Source organism: Salmo salar, chromosome 06 (assembly GCF_965601325.2).
Source record: "Salmo salar chromosome 06, fSalSal1, whole genome shotgun sequence".
Taxonomy (NCBI): Eukaryota; Metazoa; Chordata; class Actinopteri; order Salmoniformes; family Salmonidae; genus Salmo; species Salmo salar.
Genome location: NC_138296.1, coordinates 69221205 through 69248618, shown reverse-complemented (window position 1 = coordinate 69248618; position 27414 = coordinate 69221205). Strand labels below are relative to the sequence as shown.

The 27414-nt window shown below is 46.0% G+C and overlaps 1 protein-coding gene across 4 annotated transcripts in view; it reads left to right on the top strand.

Moving 5' to 3' along the window:
* Nucleotides 1-27414, top strand: part of LOC106607631 (nuclear receptor coactivator 1) — a 96022-nt gene that overhangs the window by 53785 nt on the left and 14823 nt on the right. For all 4 annotated transcript variants that reach the window (XM_082976919.1, XM_082976918.1, XM_082976917.1 and 1 more), the window contains 5 exons: nucleotides 1633-1738; nucleotides 7682-7848; nucleotides 24270-24376; nucleotides 24955-25132; nucleotides 27184-27360. In XM_082976919.1, the coding sequence (XP_082833045.1) occupies nucleotides 1650-1738; nucleotides 7682-7848; nucleotides 24270-24376; nucleotides 24955-25132; nucleotides 27184-27360 (718 nt within the window). In that variant the 5' untranslated portion in view covers nucleotides 1633-1649. The remainder of the gene's footprint in view (nucleotides 1-1632; nucleotides 1739-7681; nucleotides 7849-24269; nucleotides 24377-24954; nucleotides 25133-27183; nucleotides 27361-27414) is intronic.

Below are 27414 nucleotides of genomic sequence, written 5' to 3'. Positions count from 1 at the left end.
TAAAAGTTAGCGCATGGAAAAGCGTGGTGCATAAGGGAAGTACCAAAACACCTTGATAGGGGAGGCACTTGCTAACATATGAGGAAATGTGGCTAGGATGGAAGAAATTATATCGTAAAACCTGCAAAATAGCGAATGTAAACCAGGGAAAAAACACTACCCTCCCCAAAGCAAAAAAAAAGTTGGACAACCCTCCCCTATTTTGGACAACTCCCCCACCCCAGTACATTACTAACTGTCCCTTATTACGTGTGTACCCACATGTCATTCCCAACAATAGAGTCATTATATTTAGCTACTATATATTCAATTATGGCCAGGACATAGTGTATGATGAATGAACTTGTTAGATCACAGCCACATTATGCCCATACTCCACCTATTATTTGATACATTGGGGTTACCTCCCTCATATCAAACAAACACATACCAGACACTTTGTGGAAAGGTGAAGACAAACAATTAGCTAGTGGTGGACTATGGTGTTACTTAGCTAGAGATGGCCATTTGCTTTTCGTTTTACGTTGCTGGTTAATAATTAATTAGCTATCTAGCTAGTTCGCTAACTTTAGTAAGTAGGTTCCACTCAACTCAAGGTATAGTATAGCGATTTGTTTTATTTCCCAATTACTTTGCTTATGTATCAAGTTGAAGCTGGTTTGCCCAAGTTGTTCGTGATTACTGTTCAAGCTAGCTAGCAAGCTTAACAGATGGCCCTGAAACTCCGAAGTCCATCCATTTGACCTCATCCACTTAACTCAACCAATCACATGACACAACACGGGACTGACAACACTAGACTCAAGCGTTTGTTAGTCCGGCCATCACTCCAGTGAAAGTGACCAATCTAAGGTTTCTAGACACACACCCACCTCTTGCCCACCAGCCTGAAATTTATTAGAGAGAAAAAAGATACATTTAAATCCGAAGGTTCCAAGTCTTGAGAGACAGCATCTTGACAAATTGAGAGTGAAAAGTTGACATAGACATATGACTAGTATTGTTGGTGGACAATTTGATGCTTTCCCAAAAAACTGTTACACGTTTGAACCATGTTGTTTACGGTTCTATATTTTTTGATTCAGACATTTTTCTTTTTGATCCGTGGCATTGATGTTCTGCTCGCCCAAGCTCTCAAGTTTGACCTGTCCTCTCGCAGAACACATCCTCTGCTTTCTTGACCAAATCTCTGCACTATCGATTGGTCTGTGTGCTCACGAGATCCATCCTATGCACTCTCGAATCAGTGTTTGCTTGCTCAATTATGTTTCGTCTCGTTCGACAGCAGCATCTCACGCGCAATGGGCTTTAGAGGCTGATTATTGTGTGTGTGTGTGTGTGTGTGTGTGTGATCAGCGGGGTCCCATTCGCTTCAGATGCCTAACATGGATCTGCAATTAGGAGGGAAATGAAGATGTAATTTCCTGTCAAATGGAACCCTCAGTGTCCCAGCCCTAAAACCAATCCTGATTCAGGTCATGCTGACCAGAAGTCAAGATGGTTCTTCCCGGGTTAGGCTTTGTGTTGTTAACACCACTCATCATGTAGGAGACAAAGAAGTTATGTCCGATTTTGAATCAGCTGTGATTGTGGTTTCTTCCCCAGGCTAACCCTGTCCTCTTCTCTCACCAGGTGTCCTGAAGCTCAGAATGAGTGCTGTAGGGGAAAGTGCCCTGGATCCTGCCACGCCAGAGTCCCGCAAGAGGAAGGGCTCACCATGCGACACCTCAGAGCAGAGGTAAGAACACGGTGCATTTACCTTTTAATCACTTAGCCGACACTCTTATCCAAAACGATTGACAAGATGATGATAACGACGATGGTCTTCATTGCCTTTCAAGAGTACATTTTTTCCACCACTACACATACTCAACAAGAAGCATCCCCTCTAAAGTACAGTATAACCTTGCTACTACCCTTCAGATTTGTTCTCTCATGTTCATAGTTTGCATAGTAACCCAAGAAGCTACCCACTTCTATGTCCCTGTTGGTGTTGAGGAATAGGAGTTTGAGCCTGTGCACACTTAGCTTGAATTCTTGTGTTATCATGCAGTTATGTCAATGGGAGATTTGTGTGAGAATTTCAGAGATTTTTAGAGTATACAGTGCATTCTGAAAGTATTCAGAACCCTTGACTTTTTACACATTTTGTTACATTACAGCCTTATTCTAAACTTGATTAAATAATTTTTTCTCTCATCAATTTACACACAATACCCCATAATGACAAAGCAAAAACAGGTTTTTAGAAGTTTTAGCAAGCTTATTACACCTGTATTTGGGAGTTTCTCCCATTCTTCTCTGCAGATCCTCTCAAGCTCTGTCAGGTTGGATGGGGATTATCGCTGCACAGCTAATTTCAGGTCTCTCCAGAGATGTTCCAGTGGGTTCAAGTCCGGGCTCTGGCTGGGCCACTCAAGCACATTCAGAGACTTGTCCCGAAGCCACTCTTGCGTTGTCTTGGCTGTGTGCTTAGGGTCATTGTCCTGTTGGAAGGTGAACCTTCGCCCCAGTCTGAGGTCCTGAGCACTCTGGAGCAGGTTTTCATCAAAGATCTCTCTGTACTTTGCTCCGTTCATCTTTCCCTCGATCCTGACTAGTCCCCCAGTCCCTGCCACTGAAAAGCATCCCCACAGCATGCTGCCACCACCATGCTTCACCAGGTTTCTTCCAGACTTGACACTTGGCATTAAGGCCAAAGAGTTCAATCTTGGTTTCATCAGACCAGAGAATCGTGTTTTCGCATGGTCTGAGAGTCCTTTAGGTGCCTTTTGGCAAACTCCAAGCGGGCTGTCATGTGCCTTTTACTGAGGAGTGGCTTCCGTTTGGCCACTCTACCATAAAGGCCTGATTGGTGGAGTGCTGCAGAGATGGTTGTCCTTCTGGAAGGTTCTCCCATCTCCACAGAGGAACTCTGGAGCTCTGTCAGGGTGACCTGAGGGGTTCTTGGGTTCAGGGTTCTTGGTCACCTCCCTGAACAAGGCCATTCTCCCCCGATTGCTCAGTTTGGCCAGGCGGCCAGCTCTAGGAAGAGTCTTAGTGGTTCCAAACTTCTTCCATTTAAGAATGATGTAGGCCACTGTGTTCTTCAGGACTTTTAATGCTGCAGAAATATTTTGTTACCCTTCCCCCAGATCTTTGCCTCGACACAATCCTGTCTTGGAGCTCTATGGACAATTCATTCGACCTCATGGCTTGGTTTTTGCTCTGACATGCACTGTCAACTGTGGGACCTTATATAGACAGGTGTGTGCCTTTCCAAATCATGTCCAATCAATTGCCACAGGTGGACTCCAATGAAGTTGTAGAAACATCTCAAGGATGAACAATGGAAACAGGATGCACCTTAGCTCAATTTCAAGTCTCATAGCAAAGAGTCTGAATAGTTATGTATTTCTATTGTTATTTTTTTATGTTTGCAAAAATGTCTAAACCTGTTTTTGCTCTGTCATTATGGGGTATTGTGTTTAGATTGATGAGGATTTTTTTATTTGTTTTATCCATTTTAGAATAAGGATGTAACGTAACAATGTGGAAAAAGTCTAGGGGTCTGAATACTTTCCCAATGCATTGTACTGTATATGGGGATTTGGCCCTATAGATGCTCTGTTAGTGGCTGAAGGTTGCCGTGGAGGTGTGTGTGTTGATAGCTAGGGTCTCCTCTACAAGGCTTCAGTAGGCTGATGTAACGGCAGCTTGTTCCACCGCACAGTACAGAGCGGCCTGTCTGTTTCTACACCAACCCCATGCCTGACATGCACACACACACCACGCCTGTCCACGAGCATCCTTGGTAATGTTATATTTTATTTAACCTTTATTTAACTAGGCAAGTCAGTTAAGAACAAATTCTTATTTACAATGATGGCCTACCGGGGAACCGTGGGTTAACTGCCTTGTTCAGGGGCAGAACAACAGATTTTTACCTTGTCAGCTCGGGGATTCGATCTAGCAACCTTTCGGTTACTGGCCCAACTCTCTAACCACTAGGCTACCTGCCGCTCTAATGCACTGACCTACTGTCATCTCCCACACACACACACTCACTCACCCACTTACTCACTCACCCACTTACTCACTCACCCACTTACTCACTCACCCACTCACTCACTTACTCACCCACTCACTCACCCACTCACTCACCCACTTACTCACCCACTCACCCACTTCCTTACCCACTCACTCACCCACTCACTTACTCACCCACCCACTCACTCACCCACTTACTCACCCACTTACTCACTCACTCACTTACTCACCCACTTACTCACTCACTCACTTACTCACTCGCATATACATACAATTAGGGCTGGGCAATATGGCCTAAAAATCATATCGCTATTTTTTTTTCAAACTTATGGGCGATTCACGATATGTATCTAAAAATGTTTTTAAGGTTTGCTCTGAATAAGCGTTGTCTTACAATTACGCATAAGACAATATGACCCACTAATAATTTAATTATTTTTATCAAAATAGTTGAACCTGCTTTTTTTTGCAATAATCACTGATCTGGCTGTAAAGTCTATGAAAATGCTATTTTTGTTACAAATGTAACTAGAACCATGCATAATGCACATTCACTAACTGTCACGCTCGTCGTACTGATTGGACCAAGGCGCAGCGGGAATGTGTATGCTCATCTTCTTTATTTAATGAGAAGAAAACGAAACAAAACACTTAATACAAAAAAAACAACGACGAGAAACAGTCCTGTAAGGCACACAACTACACAAGGAACAACTACCCACAAAAACCCATGAAAAAACACCCCTACTAAATAGGACCTTCAATCAGAGGCAACGAGAAACAGCTGCCTCCAATTGAAGGTCAAACCAATAAACTAAGCATAGAAATAGATAAACTAGACACAGACATAGAAATAGACTAACATAGAACATTGCCCAACAAACCCCGAAACACATTAAACAAACACCCCCTGCCACGTCCTGACCAAACTACAATAACAAATAACCTCTTTACTGGTCAGGACGTGACACTAACTTCTTGTAGCAGCCATTGGGCTATAGAAAATGAACACAGGTCTCATCAACAATCCCAAGCCCACGTGCTAGTGATTAGCCAGCTAATCTTTATATTTCAAGTTTAGCCAACTTGGATCTATTTGCTAACTAGCAAGGTTGAACAGTTGAATTGTTATGAACAAACCCTTCTATCTGTCTCCAACTGTTTGAAAGGCATGTTAACCTGTCCACTTTGTTCAGATGTTGAAATCAAGTGGCCTACCGTATTTCTCTGAATGAGAACGAATTGCCAATTCCTTATATAATTGTGTTTTATGCTTATTGCCCATTTATAAAACACAGACTAGACAGCTAGTATAACAGTCTTTGGCTAAAATGCTGCTAGTGGTACACCAATGCGCGTGACAAACTGGGTATATATTTTCCAGAATCAATGTTCATTGACACTCATTTTAGTAGTGTCTGCTCTGCTCTGCGTGCAATTTGAATAGTTGAGATAAACATTATATTGTTAGAAAGGTTAACTTCTCCTCTATTACAGTAAAATAATGCGCGTGACAAACTGGGTATATATTTTCCAGAATCAATGTTCATTGACACTCATTTTAGTAGTGTCTGCTCTGCTCTGCGTGCAATTTGAATAGTTGAGATAAACATTATATTGTTAGAAAGGTTAACTTCTCCTCTATTACAGTAAAATAATGTCTCAATGTGTTTGTGTCCATATTATTCTAATAATATTTGGACCAATTCTATGGGACCAAATGTAAATATCAAGTTGAAACCAAATGTCAGACAGGAGTATGTGATCTCTTAACTTTGCTGGTGTGAGAGGCAGGGGGAGGGGCTTGGTGTGTGTGTGTAAAACCATTGAGGAAGAAGCGAAAATGAGGCCAATGAGTTTCTGTGGGCTTATTTTGGACCAAGCTTGTTGCCTGCATTCCCGCCTTTGGGACAACGACTCCAATTGTTAGGGCGGAGATGTGCATCTCGTCATTAAATACAGATCTCACACTGGCATTAATAAAATATAGTCACTCTGACACACACATACACACACACACACACACACACACACACACCCATGGTTTCCGTTAGCCATTAATAGCTGGCTGTTTAAAAAAATTGAAAAGCAGATAAATAAAATTGGCACCAGATTGATGTCCATAAGGCTAAAATCATTCAAAATGGGCTATTAAAGCATGAGCTTCCCCTAGCTTTAAAAAACATGTTTTAAATTGCCTACAGTCGGAGAGAAGAAATAGCCTAGGCCTCTACGCTATACGCGCTCAGCCATGCATTGAACTGCCTTTTTTGCAAACAGTGATTGAGTTATATTACTAACCTGAATTATGACTATCCAATCTACTCATCACATTACGAGTAGTAGGCTATCTTACGTAAGTCTGAAAATGCGATCAATCCCATTCAATCCTGTTTTGTAGACCAAGTATCTCAAGTATCCAACCATTTTATCACTCATATTTTATCATGTTTACCACATTTCTTCTGCAACTTACTTTCAGCTTCAGCCGGGCAAAAAAATTGAGAGAACAAGGTCAAGCCAAGCCGTAGTCAGTCCCTGCATTCCTCTAATATCTCACACATGGTTAGTGCAGAGCTAGTAGTCACTCTCAGCTTTTAGCCAGGGTTGCTCTCAGCTCGTAGGGCTTTCAGTGCTAGGATAACTCAGTTAGCTGCTGGGCTGCTGCTAGAGTGCGGATGTGGATCTGAGTGCATCCACTGTGTGTACATGTGCGACTGAGTTCCAAGCAGCCCTGGGAGCTTTGATGAGAGAGAGAGAGAGAGAGAGAGAGAGAGAGAGAGAGAGAGAGAGAGAGAGAGAGAGAGAGAGAGAGAGAGAGAGAGAGAGAGAGAGAGAGAGAGAGAGAGAGAGAGAGAGAGAGAGAGAGAGAGAGAGAGAGAGAGAGAGAGAGAGAGAGAGAGAGAGAGAGAGAGAGAGAGAGAGAGAGAGAGAGAGAGAGAGAGAGAGAGAGAGAGAGAGAGAGAGAGAGAGAGAGAGAGAGAGAGAGAGAGAGAGAGAGAGAGAGAGAGAGAGAGAGAGAGAGAGAGAGAGAGAGAAAAATAGCATTTCAGTTGATGCCCTGCTAGGTGGAACAATAACACACTGGCAGCAGGGTTAATCCCCCTCTCCTCAGCTGTTCTCTCGCTCTCTGCACTGGTCTGCTTTTCTGCCCTGTCAGCGCTGGTCTCTCCTGCAGCTCTCTGCTCTGGTCCCACTGCCACCACCCCCTTCTCTCTCTATGTGCTGGCCTCATATAAGCCATGAATTATTGAGAGGCCCGCTGCCCCTGTAGATCCCCCCCAGCCCTGATCCTCCTCTCCCCTCCATCCTTCCCCGTACTCGTTGGTACCAACCCAGCAGCAGCAGCGGACAGTCTGCCTGGATACTCTCTGATGAGCCCAGGACTGCGTTCCAATACTCTACAATGTCATCTCATTCACCTCTTTGTCTCCTGTCCTTCAGGAAATCCTTCAACTCCTGCTCGCGTCTGTTTGTACTCTCGAACTAGAACTCTGTGTGTTTCATGGACTCTGTGTCAGGTCAAGTTATCCTTTATGTTGTGAAGGAGGATTCATTTGGTTGCAGCTAACACGCCATAAAATCACTTTCAGCTAAGTTATGAACATTTCTCAAAAATCAACCTAAACTGTGTGTGTGTCTGTCCCTGCAGTGTGGAGAAGCGGCGACGGGAGCTGGAGTGTCGTTACATAGACGAGCTGGCTGAGCTCCTGTCTGCCAACATGGGCGACATCGCCAGCCTCAACGTCAAGCCAGACAAGTGCCACATCCTCAGGAGCACCGTGGACCAGATCCAGCAGATCAAACGGCGCGAGCAGGGTGAGCAACAGCACATCAGACACACTTTCTCACTCACTAATGAACCACTCATTTGCATACACACATGCGCTGTCTTGCTCTCTCTCTAGTACACACACACACACACACACACCCACGTTTGTTTTACTATCCTTGTGGAGACCAAACAATTGATTACCTTTCAAAATCCTATTTTCCCTAACCCCTAACCTTAACTCCTAACCCTAACCCCTAAGCCTAAAATAGCCTTTTTCCTTGTGGGGACAGGCCAAACGTTCCAACTTGTCAGAATATTCCTTGTTTTAGTATCCCTGTGATGACCTCTGGCCCCCACATTCTCACTCTCATTCCCCTCAGTCACTTTACTGACCCACATGGTCACTTCACTCTGACCCACATGGTCACTTCACCCCCCTCACTTCTTTACTCATTTGCTCTTTCTCCCTCAATCCCCCACTCCTACTCCTTCTAAAGACGTCTAGGTCGCTAGGTGAGTTCTGCCCAGCCGTAGGGACCCCTGGGAAATCATGCTTCTTAGTCCTCAAGGCTGAATGACAAACCAGACTAATCCCACTTTTAACTCACTGAAAGCTGTGACGCCATTCTGCTGCATCTTATGGATCCTTGCATATCCATCCACACGCATCCTATGTTAGTCTACTTAATGCTTACCAGGGCCGTATCTCTGTTCTCTATAGGCCCATATTGCTCTGATGCTTACGTATCATTGCATGCATCTTTTGTACCCTTACATATCATTAGTTCTATGTGTCTGGTAGGGCAGCTCTCCCAGTTCTTTCTACTTACGTGGTCTCAGTGGCGGCGCTTGTGCTCCCAGATCCTCTCTTAATCAGTAACTGGTCAGTGTTCAATGGAAAAGCCATAAAACGATAAGAGCCAGAGCATTGGTGTTTGTTCCAGGTCTCACACACACACACACACACACACACACACACACACACACACACACACACACACACACATGTTCAGACACACACCAGGGATTGACGTTAAGGGTTGCCTATTGCCTGGGGCAAGTGAACTGAGCAGTCGCGCAAGTTGAGCCTGCTCTGAGGTTGCCCCACTGGGCAGCTGAATAATATTTAAAAAATATAATAACTATACAGAAACCCCGTAGCCTAAAACTGATCTTTCTGCTTCCTCCACATTATTTAAGTGAAAGACAGACAATTCATGGCATTTATGGCAGTCAGGGAAGTTGAGCCTGCTCTGAGATTTGTTTTACTGATAACAACCAAAGCACAAAGAATTCCAGTACTGATCTTTCTGATTCCTCCCCTAATGTGTAGGAGAAAGGCAGGCAATATATGGTACTTCTGTGTATAAATAGATCATTTACATTGTCAGAAGATCATAATCTTCGTGCAACCAAAAAATACTCTTGACTTCTCCGAAGGGTAGTGCTTAAGTTGTAAAAGTCTAGATGCCAGAACAGAAAGTTATTGTGAGAGGGGGATGACCTGGGGTGCCTCTGAGGTACCGGAAAGGATGGAAAAAACCCACCTTTATAATGAAGCAGTGCGTGCATATCATCACATTTGCGTAGTGACAGAGAGCATTAGAGTAGAGGCCCTTAAAGAAGGTGCTCACATGGGGAACAGTTTTTGGCCTTTTATAAACACATTTCATACAATTCTATGTCATTTTATATGACTGGAGACTTTAATAGAATCTTTTTTAATACCAAACAAGTGATCGAAATGACAGTTACAGGAAATTATAGTCCTAGAAAAGCTTTCCACTTTCACTGACTTACCCAATGATGTGCAGCTCAACTTGCCGACAATGGCCAATACTCTCATGCCAAAAGCCTATCTCTCTTGTTTTACTTTGTAAAACAATGTTTCCTCGATAGACCTGTTTGTAAGTTGGTAAAATATTTTGTCAGCCTACTGTCAGATTAGACTTTTCTTTGAAGCAGGAGTTGGGGGGGGGGGGATTACAGAGTCAAATATATTCATACATGAATCAATCTATTCACTATCAAGTTATTTGTGTCAGAAACAAATCAAACTAGTTTGATTCTGGCCTTATTGCCAATATCTCAATAAAAGTTAATACAAAGATATGTCAAATCATGTAATGTCAAGTTCCACGCCAAAGGAAGTATGCTTTGGAGTGATTGAAATGCAGCAGAAATGTTTTAGAATTATTCAGTTCAGATCCATAACTCCTCTTCTAATGAGTCCTGCACAGCTGGTGCGTCCTAGATGGAAGCATAATATATGCATGTGTTCCTGAGAGTCTGAGCTTCCAGGAATGGGGTCATAGTCGATAATAGCTCATAATAATAATAATAACTGCTCAAAAGATAGAGCCCTATCCTGTAGCAGGGACATGATTTCAAGATGTGCACTTTTACCGCTACATTTGTCCCAGCCACTAATAGCAGATATCGAAGGTTACTCACACAACTACAGTTCTATGAACTAAGGGGGACATTCAGACGACTGAGGAAAACATGCACAGCAAATGTATTCAGAATATTGCTGTAAGCTGCCAATGAAGTTGCCGAGAGTTGCTCAATCACTATGGGGGCGTTAAAGTCATCTTACAATAGTATAATTGGGTGGATTGCTGTCAGTGGCAGCGTTTCATTCCATGTATTTTGTTATCTGATGACTTATTCATCAAAACAGTATGAGTAATGTACAGTGCGTTCGGAAAGTATTCAGAACCCTTGACTTTTTTCCACATTTTGTTAAGTTACAGCCTTATTCTAAAATTGATTAAATATATTTTTTCCCTCATCAATCTACACACAATACCCCATAATGACAAAGCAAAAACAGGTTTTTGGAAATGTATAAAAAATGAAAAACTTAAATATCACATCTCTACATCCCCAGGGCCTGAGCCACTCTGAAGCGTACAATCAGCTTGTTTCCAGGCCTAACCAGGGCCCTGAATACGTTTTGGGTTCTGAACTTGACCTCGGCAGAAGAGTGGTAACACTGTTTGGACATGGCCTCTCACCCGTTTTAACAGAGCTTCTCACAAGGCAGCCTCCCTCCAGCCCCTGACATCTAGCCAGTGTTGTCTCAGGGTCCCAACCCATCTTGTTATCATTCTCAGCTCTATGTGTTTGGGGGTTAACACACTCTTAGAAAAAGGTTAAGTTAGGGTAAAGTATTGTTCCCTGAGGTACAAAAATGTCAAAGTACAGATAATGTACCTTCAGAAGTACACATCTCACTGTACTGTTCATTATTACCTTTTAGGGTACTTGTCAAATCAAATCAAATTGTATTGGTCACATACACATATATAGCAGGTGTTATTGCGGGTGTAGCGAAATGCTTGTGTTCACAGCTCCAACATGTGCGGATAATCTAGAATAATGGTTCATTTTTGTACCAAATATTTGGAATATAAAGGTACAATCATCACACACTCAAAAAAATATATATTTTGTGTACCCTTATGATTCTTGATGGTACTGATCTTAACCTTGGCTAAGCAGAAAAGCTACAAATTAACATTGTATTGAAAAAAGGTAAATATTTGTAGCCACCATAAGGTACAATGATGAAGAAGAATTGCCCATTTTATTTACAGAATTTCAATACTGTTTTATAATGGTGGGGCCTCATTATATTGGAGGCGTGGCTTAGTGGGGGGCGTGGCTTTCAGTAATTTTTTTTTGTGGGGGCCAATCTTGAATCGAGGTGTTGTACCAGTTTAAGTGGTTTATTGTTTTCTTAATTAAAGTCCTAAAGGTTAACATAACATGTGACAGTAAATAGCTGTAATTCATATTTTACAGACCTTACCCAACACAGATCTCTTGGCATAATGGTTCAAGTGTTGGCTTGTCGCAGGACCCAGGTTTGAGTCCCAGGTGGGGCTACCCCCTGAATTTGCTACATTGGTGTCAGAAGTGGGATGGCGGAGAGGCGTGTACACTTGAGGCACTTGGTTTAAAGAAGAGGTCAATTTGTGCCTATTCAAATGAACAAACGGCTTTGTCACTGTGGTGGTACCCCAAAAATTCACATTTGTACCTTTTCTAAAGGTACGCTTTTGTACTCTATGACTAAACTCAGCAAAAAAAGAAGCGTCCCTTTTTCAGGACCATCAAAGATAATCCGAACATCACACCTGTGGGACAGGTACAGGATGGCAACAACAACTGCCCGAGTTACACCAGGAACGCACAATCCCTCCATCAGTGCTCAGACTGTCCGCAATAGGCTGAGAGAGGGCTTGTAGGCCTGTTGTAAGGCAGGTCCTCACCAGACATCACCGGCAACAACGTCGCCTATGTGCACAAACCCACCGTCGCTGGACCAGACAGGGCTAGCAAAAAGTGCTCTTCACCAATGAGTCGTGGTTTTGTCTCACCAGGGGTGATGGTCGGATTCACATTTATCGTCGAAGGAATAAGCGTTACACCGAGGCCTGTACTCTGGAGCGGGATCGAGGTGGAGGGTCCGTCATGTTCTGGGGCGGTATGTCACAGCATCATCGGACTGAACTTGTTGTCATTGCAGACAATCTCAACACTGTGCATTACAGGGAAGACATCCTCCTCCCTCATATGGTACCCTTCCTGCAGGCTCATCCTGACATGACCCTCCAGCATGACAATGCCACCAGCCATACTGCTCGTTCTGTGTGTGATTTCCTGCAAGACAGGAATGTCAGTGTTCTGCCATGGCCAGCGAAGAGCCCAGATCTCAATCCCATTGAGCATGTCTGGGACCTGTTGGATCGGAGGGTGAGGGCTAGGGCCATTCCCCCAGACATGTCCGGGAACTTGCAGGTGCCTTGGTGGAAGAGTGGGGTAACATGGAAGAGTGGGGTAACATCTCACAGCAAGAACTGGCAAATCTGGTGCAGTCCATGAGGAGGAGATGCACTGCAGTACTTAATTTATTTTAGTTTTTTTTATTTGACCTTTATTTAACTAGGCAAGTCAGTTAAGAACACATTGTTATTTACAATGACGGCCTAGGAACAGTGGGTTAACTGCCTTGTTCAGGGGCAGAACGACAGATCTTTACCTTGTCTGCCGCCCCAAATGCAGCTGGTGGCCACACCAGATACTGACTGTTACTTTTGATTTTGACCCCCCCCCCCTTTGTTCAGGGACACATTATTCCATTTCTGTTAGTCACATGTCTGTGGAACTTGTTCAGTTTATTTCCCAGTTGCTGAATCTTGTTATGTTCATACAAATATTTACACATGTTAAGTTTGCTGAAAATAAACGCAGTTGACAGTGAGGACGTTTCTTTTTTTACTGCGTTTATATGTAAAAAAGATACTGCCTTGTCCCCTAAAGGTATGAACTGCAAGGGTACAATTAAGTATCTGTAACTAATAGTGTAATGGGCGTACCTTACCAGGTACCACTACAGTGAAGCGTTTGTGACCCTTTAGGTACAATTCAGCACCTTTTTTTCTGAGAGTGTAGGTAATAAATCAATACCAATGTACTAGTAATGTAGTTGTATTTCGCTAATACGAATGGGAACCTATAGGCTTTGAAATGATGGGCTAGACCGAGGTGATGCAGGAGATTATTTTACAAGCCTTTAAATCCCTCTGTTGAAAACAACCGTGTCCGATTTAGGTCCGCGCCTTAACATTTTCATTTAACTTGGGACACCTCTGAGCATGACACTCAGTATGTTACGACCACACCATTGGAATAATGATTCAGTATCTATTTCCCCAGCTTTCTCCCTGCCTGGATGGAAACTAAAGCAGTTAGAGTAGGATGATGATGACGTTGTCCCTGAGGCTCTGATCTAAGGTCAGGTTTTTCTTTTTCACTCTGATGTTTAAGGTTAGGATTTGGGGAGAGAAAGCTGATCCAAGATCTGTGTCTAAGGGACTACATGGTTCAGTATCTATTTCCCCAGCTTTCTCCCTGCCATCAGAGATCCCATCAAGCATCCTGTTAGTATGGACACACACAAGCAGCGGCGTTTCTAAGCAGCACTGTAGTGTATATACATTAGACACACACCAAAGGCCTTAAGATGGCTGCCTAACAGAAAGGCGTAGTTGCTCGAACGTCTTTTAATTCCTGGCCCTGATTCCCATCATCACAAATAGGCTTGGAGACTCAGAACGTTAGTATAAATTAGAATATTCCTTCCAGCCCTGGTTTCCTATCTGGAATAGGGTAGTACCGGAGGCCCAATGGACTAAGAGAGGGCTGGTGTTGGCCTTGAGCGGGCAGGCAGGGAGGCAGGCAGGCAGGGAGACAGGCAGACAGGCAGGCAGGGAGACAGGCAGGCAGGGAGACAGGCAGGGAGACGCAGTGGAGTAGAAGTGTAAGAGTAAACAGTGGCGCTCACTTGCCTGCACCAGAATTAGCACACGCAACGATGGCTCTCCAAAAGCCTCTCTGTGCTGTGTAGAAGGTGCCATTTTCCCTGTTTCAGCCTCAGTGAAATGAGGGGAACATTTAGGGTCAGGGTGTGTGTGTTTTTCTCCTTGTAAGGCTTTGGGGGTTCTTGAACGAGATGAGATCCTCTGTTTATTTTATGCCCCCCCCGCATGAGCCTACTTCGAGCTGACATAACCATGGCATGAGGTTGTCAGGGTCCTAGCGGCCCCTGCGATGTCAGTCAGAGCTAGGATGTGTGAGAGAGCAGCCAATGGCTGAGATCCCTGCCCCCTGACCTTGTGCAAGAGGGCCTCTCGCACAGCCGTGCTTCCCCTACGCAGGGAGAACCAAGAACACACTGCTCTGCTCACCCCTCCCCTCCCCCTCCTCTCCCTAGGCCCGCACTCCGCTCCTTTGTGCCCCTCGCTCTCTCTCTCGCTCTCTCTCTCTCTCTCTCTCTCTCTCTCTCTCTCTCTCTCTCTCTCTCGCCCTTGCAACAAACTCCCCTCTTTCACCTCTTGCCCCCTCTGTGTCCCCCTCCACCCACTCCCCCTCTCAACCCTCTCCTATCTGATTCTGAGATAGACAAGGACAGACCCTGACTTCCCAGAAGACTCCAGATGTGTTACTAAACTATTTTGGGAAGAAAATCACATCCTCAACAGGAGAAAAATACTCCGTATCCTGTTAGCCCCACCAATTCCAAACAACTGGAATTGCCCATACATTTGCACACTTGGGAAGTTAAACACTGCTCTGGTGACAACCAGAAAGTGGTAGAGTAGTGTATCTGAGGAGTAGTGAAGCACGCGGCCCAACCAGCAGGCCTGCTGTAGGATATTCATGTCTCTGTACCATAAAGTCCTCACCCAGCCCTGGTTGATTTGCCAATAACCTAATTACGGCGGGACTTTGTTGTGTTTTGTTTTTGGTTTCAGTACTTGGCCTCCTGGAATACGACACATGATTCACAGTGATGTGCTCACTCGCCACCCTTATTTTAAGACCTGGGCACCGGCCAGCCTGCGCTTCATAAATATACACTCATCTCTGTTTGTTTCTCCCTGGAGAGGATACGGAGGAGATTGACTGGTGTGGTCGGGAGTACAGAGAAAAGTACCTCTGTTTCCTCTTTTCCTCTTCCTCTCTCTCTCTCCTTCCTCTTTCTTTATAGTATCGCTCTCTGCTCCTGCTGTTGGCTACTTGGTGGGGACAGGTCAGTACAGTGAGCGCTGGTCCTGACCTACATTTTACGTTTACATTTTAGTAATTTAGCAGACGCTCTTATCCAGAGCGACAATTACTGCATTCATCTTACGATAACTGCGTGAGACAAAAACATATCACAATCGTATTCCCTCAATAAAGTAGTATTCAGCAAAGTCAGTGGTAGTAGTAAAAGACAAGTGCATTTAGTTATTTAAAAATACAAATGTATGAGGGGGGTGGGGGCCGTCATTGCGATTTATTTAAGGTAGTCTTTAAAGAGGTAGGGTTTCAGATGTTTTCGGAAGATGGGTAGGGACACCACTGTCCTGACGTTAAGGGAAGCTTGTTCACCATTGGGTTGCCAGGACAGAAGAGATTTGACTGGGCTGAGCGGGAGCTGCCCTCCAATAGGGGTGGGAGGGCCAAGAGACCAGAGGGGGCCGAACCAAGTACTCGGGGTGGGGGTGTATGGTTTGAGCATAGCCTGAAGGTAGGGGAGGGCAGTTCTGTGGGACTGGATCAGGTGTCACCGGCCAAGACTGGGCCCAGTCAGTGAGGAATGAGGGGAGGGGGAGGAGGAGGAGGGGGGGGCGAGGGAGGTCCTCTCCTCATTATGGTTATAGGGTAGTCCTGCCCTGTGAAGACAGTGTGGGGGGGGTGGTGATAGGTTGGATATGAATAATACAGCCTCTCTGACATCAGACTGTAGATTTAGAGCCACCCCCAGAGACTCTGGGTAACAGGCTGGCTAACAGAAAGACTGGGACACTTTCTCTTCCTCTTTTCTCTATTGTCCTCCCTTCCTTAATCCCTCCCTCTTTCTTATGTCTTCCTCCTCGCTGTATCTCTCTTTCTTCTCCTTCTTTTGCACTCTTTTCTCTCTATTTAGGCCTACTGTATTTTTCTTCCTACCCTCTCTTTCTGTCAGGCCTACAGTACAGTAATGACAGGTGATGGCAGGTCCGGCCTTGTGTGTGTCTCTCTCTCTCTCTCTCTCTCTCTCTCTTTCTCAGTGCATGCTTGGAGGTTTTTGGAGTTTGAGTGTTTGGTGTGGAGGGCTCTGTCCTAACTAACTTTCTTGATTCTTTTCTTGGTCTTTTCTTTCAATTGTATTTTTCTATGGTAGAGGGTTAATGCAATATTTGGTTTAGCGGTATCTACAGTTTTTTCAAAGTTAGGGTGGAAGAGGACAGAGTAAGTTTCCTGGGGTTTGGAAGGTATGGTGTGCGCGATGGCATCTCAGCCTAGCGCGGAGGAGACGCTGTCGATACGGCATGGATTCAGGTGTGTTCCTGAGAATGGAGTTAAGGTGGAGGAGGCGCTGTCGATACGGCATGGATTCAGGTGTGTTCCTGAGAATGGAGTTAAGGTGGAGGAGGCGCTGTCGATACGGCATGGATTCAGGTGTGTTCCTGAGAATGGAGTTAAGGTGGAGGAGATGCTGTCGATACGGCATGGATTCAGGTGTGTTCCTGAGAATGGAGTTAAGGTGGAGGAGGCGCTGTCGATACGGCATGGATTCAGGTGTGTTCCTGAGAATGGAGTTAAGGTGGAGGAGGCGCTGTCGATACGGCATGGATTCAGGTGTGTTCCTGAGAATGGAGTTAAGGTGGAGGAGGCGCTGTCGATACGGCATGGATTCAGGTGTGTTCCTGAGAATGGAGTTAAGGTGGAGGAGGCGCTGTCGATACGGCATGGATTCAGGTGTGTTCCTGAGAATGGAGTTAAGGTGGAGGAGATGCTAGAGGAATATTTGTAAGGGATGTGGTGCCAGTTTCACCTCTCTCTACCCCTTCGACAAGGGTGGTTGTTGCAAATTTGCCTCCGTTTATTACGGATGATCAAATCAGGAAAGAGTCGTTTTGGTAAGTTTGCTAGTGGTTTTCGTGTACTGTCGGCAGGTTTTCAGGCAGATGCCGTTAAGCACGTTGTTTCGTTCCGGAGGCAAGTGTTTATGTTTCTGAATAACAATGAGCAACAGCTAAATGTGCATTTTAAAGTGAGGCATGGGGAGGGGCTCTATGCAGGGTTTGCCAGCACAGATAGTCTACAGTGTTTTGAGTGTGGGGATTTGGGGCATAAGAGCTTTGCGTGCCCACATAAAGGCCATAGACAAGGTGAGGGTACAAGCGCCAGTAGGGGAAATCGAGGTCAAAGTGCAGTGGGTAATGAGATGCAGAGGCTGGGCCTAGTCATGCCAGGGATGGTGGTGTAGATGAGGCTGGGCCTAGTCATGCCAGGGATGGTGGTGTAGATGAGGCTGGGCCTAGTCAGGCTAGAGATGGTGGGGTAGCGGAGGCTGGGTCTAGTCAGGCTAGAGATGGTGGGGTAGCGGAGGCTGGGTCTAGTCAGGCTAGAGATGGTGGGGTAGAGGAGGCTGGGTCTAGTCAGGCTAGAGATGGTGGGGTAGCGGAGGCTGGGTCTAGTCAGGCTAGAGATGGTGGGGTAGCGGAGGCTGGGTCTAGTCAGGCTAGAGATGGTGGGGCAGCGGAGGCTGAGTCTAGTCAGGCTAGAGATGGTGGGGTAGCTGAGGCTGGGTCTAGTCAGGCTAGAGATGGTGGGGTAGCGGAGGCTGGGTCTAGTCAGGCTAGAGATGGTGGGGTAGCAGAGGCTGGGTCTAGTCAGGCTAGAGATGGTGGGGTAGCGGAGGCTGGGTCTAGTCAGGCTAGAGATGGTGGGGTAGCTGAGGCTGGGTCTAGTCAGGCTATGGATGGTGGGGTAGCGGAGGCTGGGTCTAGTCAGGCTAGAGATGGTGGGGTAGCTGAGGCTGGGCATAGTTATGCTATGGAGGGTGGTGTAGATGAGGGTGGGCCTAGTCAGGTTATGGAGGGTGGTGTAGATGAGGCTGGGCCTAGTCAGATTATAGATGGTGGTGTAGATGATGCTGGGCCTAGTCAGGTTATGCTAGTGGATGAGGAGAGTATAGTGGGGAAGTGTAAGAGACTGGGGGGAGGAGGAGGGTGTCAAGCGGAAAAGGAAAAAGGGTGTGGTCAAAGGCACCATGGAAACTTTGCCTGTTGCTGTGGGGGATGCCCTGACCAGAGAGGAAAGGCAGGTGGTCAGGGTGGGAGATAGAAATGAGGAGGAAAGTGAGTCTGAGGAAGAGGATGAGGAGTTATTTTTTTCAGACTCCTCTTCAATGGGCCTGGAGCTGACAGCCAGTCAAGCAGAGGGGTCTAAGTACATGTTGAGAGAACTGACAAGGTTCCTGAATGAGACCAAGGGGAAAAAAGTTAATCTTGAGGCTTTTTTTTTCTGATCTGAGAAAGTTTGTAAGATCAGTACAACATGCTATGAAAAATGAGGGGCGTGGTGTCCTCTCACCCAGGAAACGGTTTAGGTTGAGGAAGTGGGTCACAACAGTGCGTAAAGGTTTACCTTCAGACACTGTTTAGATGTATATTTTCTTTCTGACACCGGGGCTTTTTGAGCTTTGCTATTGGTCTCTTTCTCTGATGGCTTTTCTCCCACTTCTTATGGAGACTCTTCGGGTACGCTCGCTCAGTATAAATGGCGCCAGAGATGCGGGAAAGAGGAGTGTGTTGGGTGAATATGTAAAACAAAAAAAAGTAGGGGTGTTGTTTCTGCAGGAGACACATAGTGATGTGTTGAATGAAGTTGATTGGGTGCTCTGGTGGAAAGGGCAAGTGTGTTGAGCCATGGGACAAATCTTAGAGCAGAAGTGGCAGTCCTTTTTGCACTGGGTCTGTCTGTAAAAATTTGCTCCTCAAAGGAGTAGGCTGCTTGTTGTTAAAGCTTAAATTAACAACATGGGTTTTGTCTGTATAAATGTGTATGCACCTAATACAGGGAGAGAAAGAGGGGTTCTATTTGGGAGTCTTAGACAGGAACTCTCACAGGGACTGGAACTGTACAATGGATTTTACAAAAGACAGAAATGGGGAAGAGCATCATTCAGTGTCAGTGGGAGTGTTAAGGGACATCATTAATCAGTTCGACCTAGTGGATGTTTGGAGAATTTAACATCCAAACACAAGACAGTATACATGGGTGAAGGTTTTTGGGGCTAGGGTGAGTGCAGCCCGACTTGATCGGTTTTACATGTCTAGGAATCGGAGCAATAGGCTGTTGGCCGCTACCATTCTGCCGGTGGGGTTTTCGGATCACCACATAACCATGGCTCGGCTGTCTATTTCACCAGGGCCCCGGCAGGCATCTTATTGGAGGTTCAATGTAAAGCTCTTACAAGATGCCACTTTTTGCTCAGGTTTTCAGACCTTTTGGGAAAGGTGGGGGCAGCGAAGAGAGGAGTATGAGTCTCTGAGTCAATGGTGGGATGTGGGGAAAGTCCAAATTTGGCTTTTCTGTCAACAGTACACAGCTCTCTCATCCTCAGAGGCTAGGAGAGTATTGGGGGAACTAGAGTGGTGTATTAGCGAGATGGAGGTAGAGATTGTGGGGCAAGGCAATGTAGGCCTCCAGGCTAATTTAGCTGAATTACGTAGGGACCTGGGCAGTTCTTTCCAGGTTAAAGCAAAGCGAGCACTTGTAAGAGCTAGATTCTCCATGCTCAAGGGGATGGATGCTCCCAGCTCCTTCTTCTTTGGTTTGGAAAGACAGAGCAGTGAAGCCAAGGGTATGCATTGTCTACGGCTGTCTGATGGGCGGGTGACCTCTGTGGTGGCTGAGAAGCGGGAGCGGACTGTGGAGTTTTATACTGAATTGTATAGGGCAGAAGTGTGTGATCCTATGTGTGCTCAGGTCTTGTTCGCAGGACCCCCTAAGCTCTCTCTGGCACAGAGGGATGAAATGGACATTCCTCTGTTGTCCCATGAACTGGCAGAGGCCGTAACCCAGATGTCCCCCGGTCGTGCACCGGGGGTCGATGGACTCCCAGTGGAGTTTTATAAAAAATTCTGGGGAATAATTGGACAGGACTTCTTTTGCGTGTTGCGTGAATGCGTCGGGGTAGGAGAGTTGCCGATGAGCTGCCGTCGGGCGGCTCTGACTCTCCTTCCCAAAAAAGGGGACTTTTGTGAACTTAAGAACTGGAGGCCTGTAGCATTACTCTGTGCGGACTACAAGATATTTGCCAAGGTCCTCTCTAACAGACTGAAGTCCCATTTGGACTCGATAGTACATAAGGACCAAACATATTGTGTACCGGGACGCTCAATCACGGACAACTTGTTCTTAATTAGGGACATGTTGGACTTGTCGAGAGGTTCAAATGTGAACTTTGGACTGGTCTCTTTAGATCAAGAGAAGGTTTTTGATAGAGTGGACCATGAGTATCTGTTTAATGTGATGTCTGTGTTTGGGTTTGGGAAGAGGTTTTTGACATGTGTGAAGCTGTTGTATGCTGGGGCGTCATGTATGGTTAAGGTGGGAGGGGGGCTCAGTACGCCAGTCTGGGTGAGACGGGGCATTAGACAAGGATGCCCTCTATGTGGGCAGTTATACACAGTAGCCATTGAGCCTTTTTTAGGACTCCTACGCAGGAAACTGCAGGGAGTGTGCTGGACAGGCATGGATGTGGTGACAGGAATAGCAGTGTCAGCATATGCAGATGATGTTTCTGTGATGGTCAGGGATGGTCAAGATATGCAGGCACTAGAGACCAGTCTGAAGGTGTACGGGGGAGCTTCATCAGCTAAGGTAAACTGGGGCAAGAGCAAAGCTCTGTTATGTGGGGCATGGGAGGATAGGGCTCCTCCTCTGCTTCCAGGGGGTTTGCAGTGGGGTTGTGAAGGGCTTAAAGTGTTGGGGGTGTACCTGGGCTCGGAGAACTGGGAGGGGCTGTCACAGGCAGTGGTGTCAAGACTGGCCAGGTGGAGGTGGCTCCTGTCCCAAGTGTCATATAGAGGGAGGGTGCTGATAATTAACAACCTGGTGGCATCTTCCCTGTGGCATAAACTGGCTGTCCTCAACCCCCCCCCCCCCCGCCGGTCTGCTCGCAGACCTGCAACGCAAGCTGGTGGACTTCTTCTGGTCGGGCCATCACTGGCTGAGGGCGGCAGTGTTGTACATGACCGTCCACGAAGGAGGACAGGACCTGGTGGAACTGGACAGCAGGATGGCTGCCTTCTGGCTAAAGGCGGTGCAGAGACTGCTGTACCATACTGATGTTGGCTGGAGGGAACCAGCATGCGCGCTGCTGAGGAGAGCTGGCGGATTAGGGTTGGACCGGCAGCTGTTCCTCATGAAGCTGGAGAGGCTGAGTACAGCAGGTCTCTCAGATTTTTACTCTGCAATGCTGAGGGCCTGGCAGCTGCTAAGGCCCACGTGAGAAGGAGGTGTGGAGCCTGGGCTGTGGGTGTGGGAGGAGCCTATCTTCAACAACCCAGCCATCCCTTTGAGATCGGTCCAGTCGGCCACCCTGCAGAGGCAACTGATGGCAGGGGGTTTACAAAGGCTGGGTGACCTGAGACTGCTGGGAGAGGAGGGGTGGAAAACCCCGGAAGTCTTGGCACAACAAACAGGAATAACGTCTCTTAAGCTCCTGGAGAGATTCCTGGAGGAGGTCCAGGAAGCACTGTCTGAGCCGGTAAGGGGGATGTTTGAGCGGCCAAAGGGAGAGGGGCCACCAATGTTTCCGCCACTGCAGGTGACGGCAGAGACTGGCAAGGGGGTCTGGAGGACTTTAACACTCTGAGCCTGGGGGAGTTTGAAGGGGTGGGAGGTAAAGCCCTCTACAACCTCTGCGTTAAGGTTAGGAACATTAGGAGCCTAACAGGAGTGAAGGCACATCAGTGGCAGGGGGTATGTGGGGCGGAGAGTATGGTGGGTTTTAGATGGGGGGGGCTCTACAAACCCCCAGTACCAAAGAGGTCAGGGGACCTCCAGTGGAGGGTTCTTCATGGAGCCCTGGCCACTAACAGCTGGTTGGTACGGGTTGAACCGGGAGTCGGGCAGGAGTGTCCTTTCTGTGTCATGAGAGAAACTGTGATTCATGTGTTTTCTGTGTGCACCAGGTTAATGTCACTAATGTCTCTGTTGGAATGTCTGTGTGAGAGGTTGGGGGTGGGTTTTACTGTTGGGGTGTTTATTATGGGATACAGGTATTCGAGCAAGGAGAAGGCCAAATGTGTTTTGTTGAATTTTCTGTTTGCTCAGGCAAAGTTAGCTATTTGGCTAACAAGGAGGAACAGGGTCAAAGGTCGGGGGATAACAGACCCTTTACTAATGTTTAATGGGATGGTCTCTGCGCGCCTTAGGGTTGAGTTTGAGTTCTATAAAAGGATAAAAAGTGTGGAGATGTTTGAGGAGATGGTGTGTTGGGGGGGCTGTCTGTATAGCTGGGGGAGATGTTTGAGGAGATGTGGTGTGTTGGGGGGGGGCTGTCTGTATAGCTGGGGGAGATGTTTGAGGAGATGTGGTGTGTTGGGGGGGCTGTCTGTATAGCTGGGGAAGGTGTTTTGGATATACGGTTGTAGGAGTGGGTATTGTTTTGGGTATTGTGATGTTGGTTTGTATCATGTGGTAGCTGGAAAGGTGAGTATGGTACATGTATGCAGTACAGGATATATTTAGGGTTTTTATTTTTAAAGGGGGTGAGTTTTAAATGAAATGAGAATGTTTCAGTAAAGAAAGACAAAGTCTCTGTCTCTCTCTATCTCTCTGTGTGTCTGTCTCTCTCTCCCCCTGCCCTCTGTCTCTCTCTGTCTCTCCCCCAGCCCTGCTCTCTCTCTCACTCACTCACTCACTCACTCACTCACTCACTCACTCACTCACTCACTCACTCACTCACTCACTCACTCACTCACTCACTCACTCACTCACTCACTCTCACACACGCCCATAAACACAGATACACAGATACACACCTGCCCATGCTCTTCCTGTAGTGTAGTGAGTTCATGCTGGGAGATGGGTTGAACTGACACAGCTGGGGACCGCTTCCTGTCTCTCTCTCCCCTGCCCTCTCTCTCTATCCCCCCAGCCCTGCTCTTTCTTTCTTTCTTTCTTTCTTTCTTTCTTTCTTTCTTTCTTTCTTTCTTTCTTTCTTTCTTTCTTTCTTTCTTTCTTTCTTTCTTTCTTTCTTTCTTTCTTTCCTTCTTTCCTTCTTTCCTTCTTTCTTTCCTTCTTTCCTTCTTTCTTTCTTTCTTTCTCCCCCCCTCCCCCGATCCAGCTCAGTCTAGTTCTCTGTATCTGTACTCTATTTCACCCTGCTGGCCTCAGGCACCAATCATCATCTCTCAGATCAGCATCTTTCTCTCTGTCCACAACAGGGCCAGGGCGTCAGCAGCCTTTGATCAGGAAGAGAAAAAAACATTGTCACTTGACAATACACAGATCCACCATCCCCCTCCCTGGCTCCCTCTCCTCATCACTCTCTTTGGCCCTTTTTGTCCTAAGTAGAACCTTACACCAGGTCCAAGAAGAGATTTGGGTCATTGTTGAATGGCTTTTTAAGAGTTTTTGACATGATATATGCATCTACATGGGGTATGGTTTAATTAGAAACCCTCCTCCAAGCAGTATTCATTGGTCTCCATGCCAGAATAAACAGGCCGTTTCCCGCTCACTTCCAGTTGTTGGCTTTAGCTGCTGTACAGTAACTGTACAGTACAGTTACAGAATGCTGTAGTTATGTGCTGTGTTGAGTCCCCCTAACTCTTTGAGCTGGACTGATGTCATCAGAACACAGTTCATCAACAGCCCACACAGTTCATTATTCTCTATTGAATAATACCAGCTTCATTATGAGGGGAATAACTTATATAACAAGCTACTTAGGAGTTATTACTTGGCGTTACTAAGTAATTACATCATGCCTATGTAATGTTTGATGTCAGTAAAATAAGGAAGACTAAAAATACATGCTAGCAATGGCTGATCGCCCCACGTTCAGTCCCCCCGTATTGGAACTGTTCTTAAGATCTATGTTTGCATTTGCCCCCTGCAGAGAAAGCGGCTATGATGTCACCGGAAGACGAGGTGCAGAAGAGTGACATCTCGTCCAGTAGTCAGGGCATGGTGGAGAAAGAGGCTCTGGGGCCGCTGCTGCTCGAGGTGAGTGAAATAATAAAGCTTGGTGGAATTTGAATTTCAGTGAGAGACACAGGAAGTGTCCACTTATCCATTGATTGGATAATTCAGTAATGCCGCTTTCTAAAGCACAGGTACTCTTTCGTGAGAAGATAATCATCTTTTTGAGAAGATAATCATCTTTTTGAGAAGATAATCATCTTATTGAGAAGATAATCATCTAATTGGTTGCTCATTAGTAAATACATGGGTAGTAATTAGATTGCACCTGCTCACAGTAGATTCATACAAAGTTAGTTAAAGTATTGTGTATGTTTTTGTGTAAAAGTTCAAATGTAATTTTCAGGGATGACGGCAAATTAGTTAGAATCTCTCTGTCTTCAACATTTTCTCTGTATTGTCCAGAGTGATTCAGTGACTGTATGTGTGGTTCTCAGGAGGTAGTTTCTCAGTGAGGCCCAGTGTCAGTATGTTAGTTCCTGGCCCACTTTCCCTGGGGCTGGGGCTGAGAGAGAGGCTGAGGTCCCCCCCTTTTTGTGTTCCCCTTCCTCCGGAGGTGTCCGTTTCACTCCTCTTTTGTCCCTCCCTCTGTTTCGGGCCAGGCTCTGGACGGCTTCTTTTTTGTGGTGAACCGCGAGGGCCGGATCGTGTTTGTGTCGGAGAATGTGACGGGTTACCTAGGCTACACCCAGGAAGAGCTGATTACCTCCAGCGTCTACAGCATCCTCCATGTGGGAGACCACGGCGAGTTTGTCCGCAACTTGCTGCCCAAGAGCCTTGGTGAGGACGACAGGAGTGATGGATGTGAGAAGAGGGGATGAGATGAGGCAGGAGATGATGGTGAAGGGAGGAGAGGAGGGCAAGAGGAAGGAGAGAGGGGGGGATTGTAGGAGAGGTGGAAGAAGATGAGAAGCGAGCGAGAGAAGGGAGGAAAAGAGAGAAAGACAAAGAAAGATGGGTTGATGTCGAGTAGGAGGAAATTACAAGGCGAGAAGGAAGGAAGGAAGGAAGGAAGGAAGGAAGGAAGGAAGGAAGGAAGGAAGGAAGGAAGGAAGGAAGGAAGGAAGGAAGGAAGGAAGGAAGGAAGGAAGGAAGGAAGGAAGAAGAAGGAAGAAGAAGAAGAACATGATAAAGGGGAGATGAAAGACAGGTAAGAGAGAAGGGGATCAATCAAATGTATTTTATAAGCCCTTTAACATCAGCAGTTGTCACAAAGTGCTATACAAAAACCCAGCCTAAAACCCCAAAGAGAAAGCAATGCAGACGTAGAAGCACGGTGGATAGGAGAAACTCCCTACAAAGGCAGGAACCTAGGAAGAAACCTAGACAGGAACCAGGCTCTGAGGGGTGGCCAGTCCTCTTCTGGCTGTGCCAGCTGGAGATTATAAGGGTACATAACCATTAAGGATGGAGAGGAGGTAAGAGAGGAGAGGAACCTTTGCCTCTAGGTACAGTATCATAGCTGTCACAGATCATGTGACCGCTAAAAGAGCATAGTAACCAGGAGTCAACTGAGCCAACAAAGGGTCAGTGTTCCATGAATCCCCCAGTAATCCCTCTATATAGACTAGGGAAGGCAGGATGGGTTAATACCAGAGGTTAACAGGTCAACTACCTGCCTGCCTGCCTTCAGTTTAAACTCACTAGACCCTCACTACTACTGTCTCGTTTATTCTCTCCTTATCCCCCCCCCCTTTCTCTCTCTCTCTACCCCAGATATGTCATCCTGTCTGTTTTCAAACCATTATTATTACATCACACACATTGGTTTTACCTGCCTCTGTCATCCTGTCTGTTTTCAAACCATTATTATTACATCACACACATTGGTTTTACCTGCCTCTGTCATCCTGTCTGTTTTCAAACCATTATTATTACATCACACACATTGGTTTTACCTGCCTCTGTCATCCTGTCTGTTTTCAAACCATTATTATTACATCACACACATTGGTTTTACCTGCCTCTGTCATCCTGTCTGTTTTCAAACCATTATTATTACATCACACACATTGGTTTTACCTGCCTCTGTCATCCTGTCTGTTTTCAAACCATTATTATTACATCACACACATTGGTTTTACCTGCCTCTGTCATCCTGTCTGTTTTCAAACCATTATTATTACATCACACACATTGGTTTTACCTGCCTCTGTCATCCTGTCTGTTTTCAAACCATTATTATTACATCACACACATTGGTTTTACCTGCCTCTGTCATCCTGTCTGTTTTCAAACCATTATTATTACATCACACACATTGGTTTTACCTGCCTCTGTCATCCTGTCTGTTTTCAAACCATTATTATTACATCACACACATTGGTTTTACCTGCCTCTGTCATCCTGTCTGTTTTCAAACCATTATTATTACATCACACACATTGGTTTTACCTGCCTCTGTCATCCTGTCTGTTTTCAAACCATTATTATTACATCACACACATTGGTTTTACCTGCCTCTGTCATCCTGTCTGTTTTCAAACCATTATTATTACATCACACACATTGGTTTTACCTGCCTCTGTCATCCTGTCTCCCTCATCCTTTCTTTTCTTTCTCACACACTCTCCTGTATGTCCTGTGTGGTGGTGTGTGTCCCTGTTCCTAATGATGTGTGTGTCTGTCTACAACGTTACTTATGTTGTCTTTATGTGTGTGTGTGTGTGCGTGTGTGTGTGTGTGTGTGTGTGTGTGTGTGTGTGTGTGTGTGTGTGTGTGTGTGTGTGTGTGTGTGTGTGTGTGTGTGTGTGTGTGTGTGTGTGTGTGTGTGGTGTGTGTGTGTGTGTGTGTGTGTGTGTGTGTGTGTGTGTGTGTGTGTGTGTGCGTAGTGAACGGGGTGCCGTGGCCCCAGGAGCAGAGTCGGAGGAACAGTAACACATTTAACTGCCGGATGCTAAAGAGGCCCCCTGATGAGGTGGACTCAGAGAACCAGGAAGCACTACAGCAGTACGACATCATGCAGTGTTTTACTGTCTCCCAGCCCAAAGCCATGCCGGAGGAGGATGGTGAGCACACACACGTATACATACAGCTTACTGTACATACACAGATACATGCCA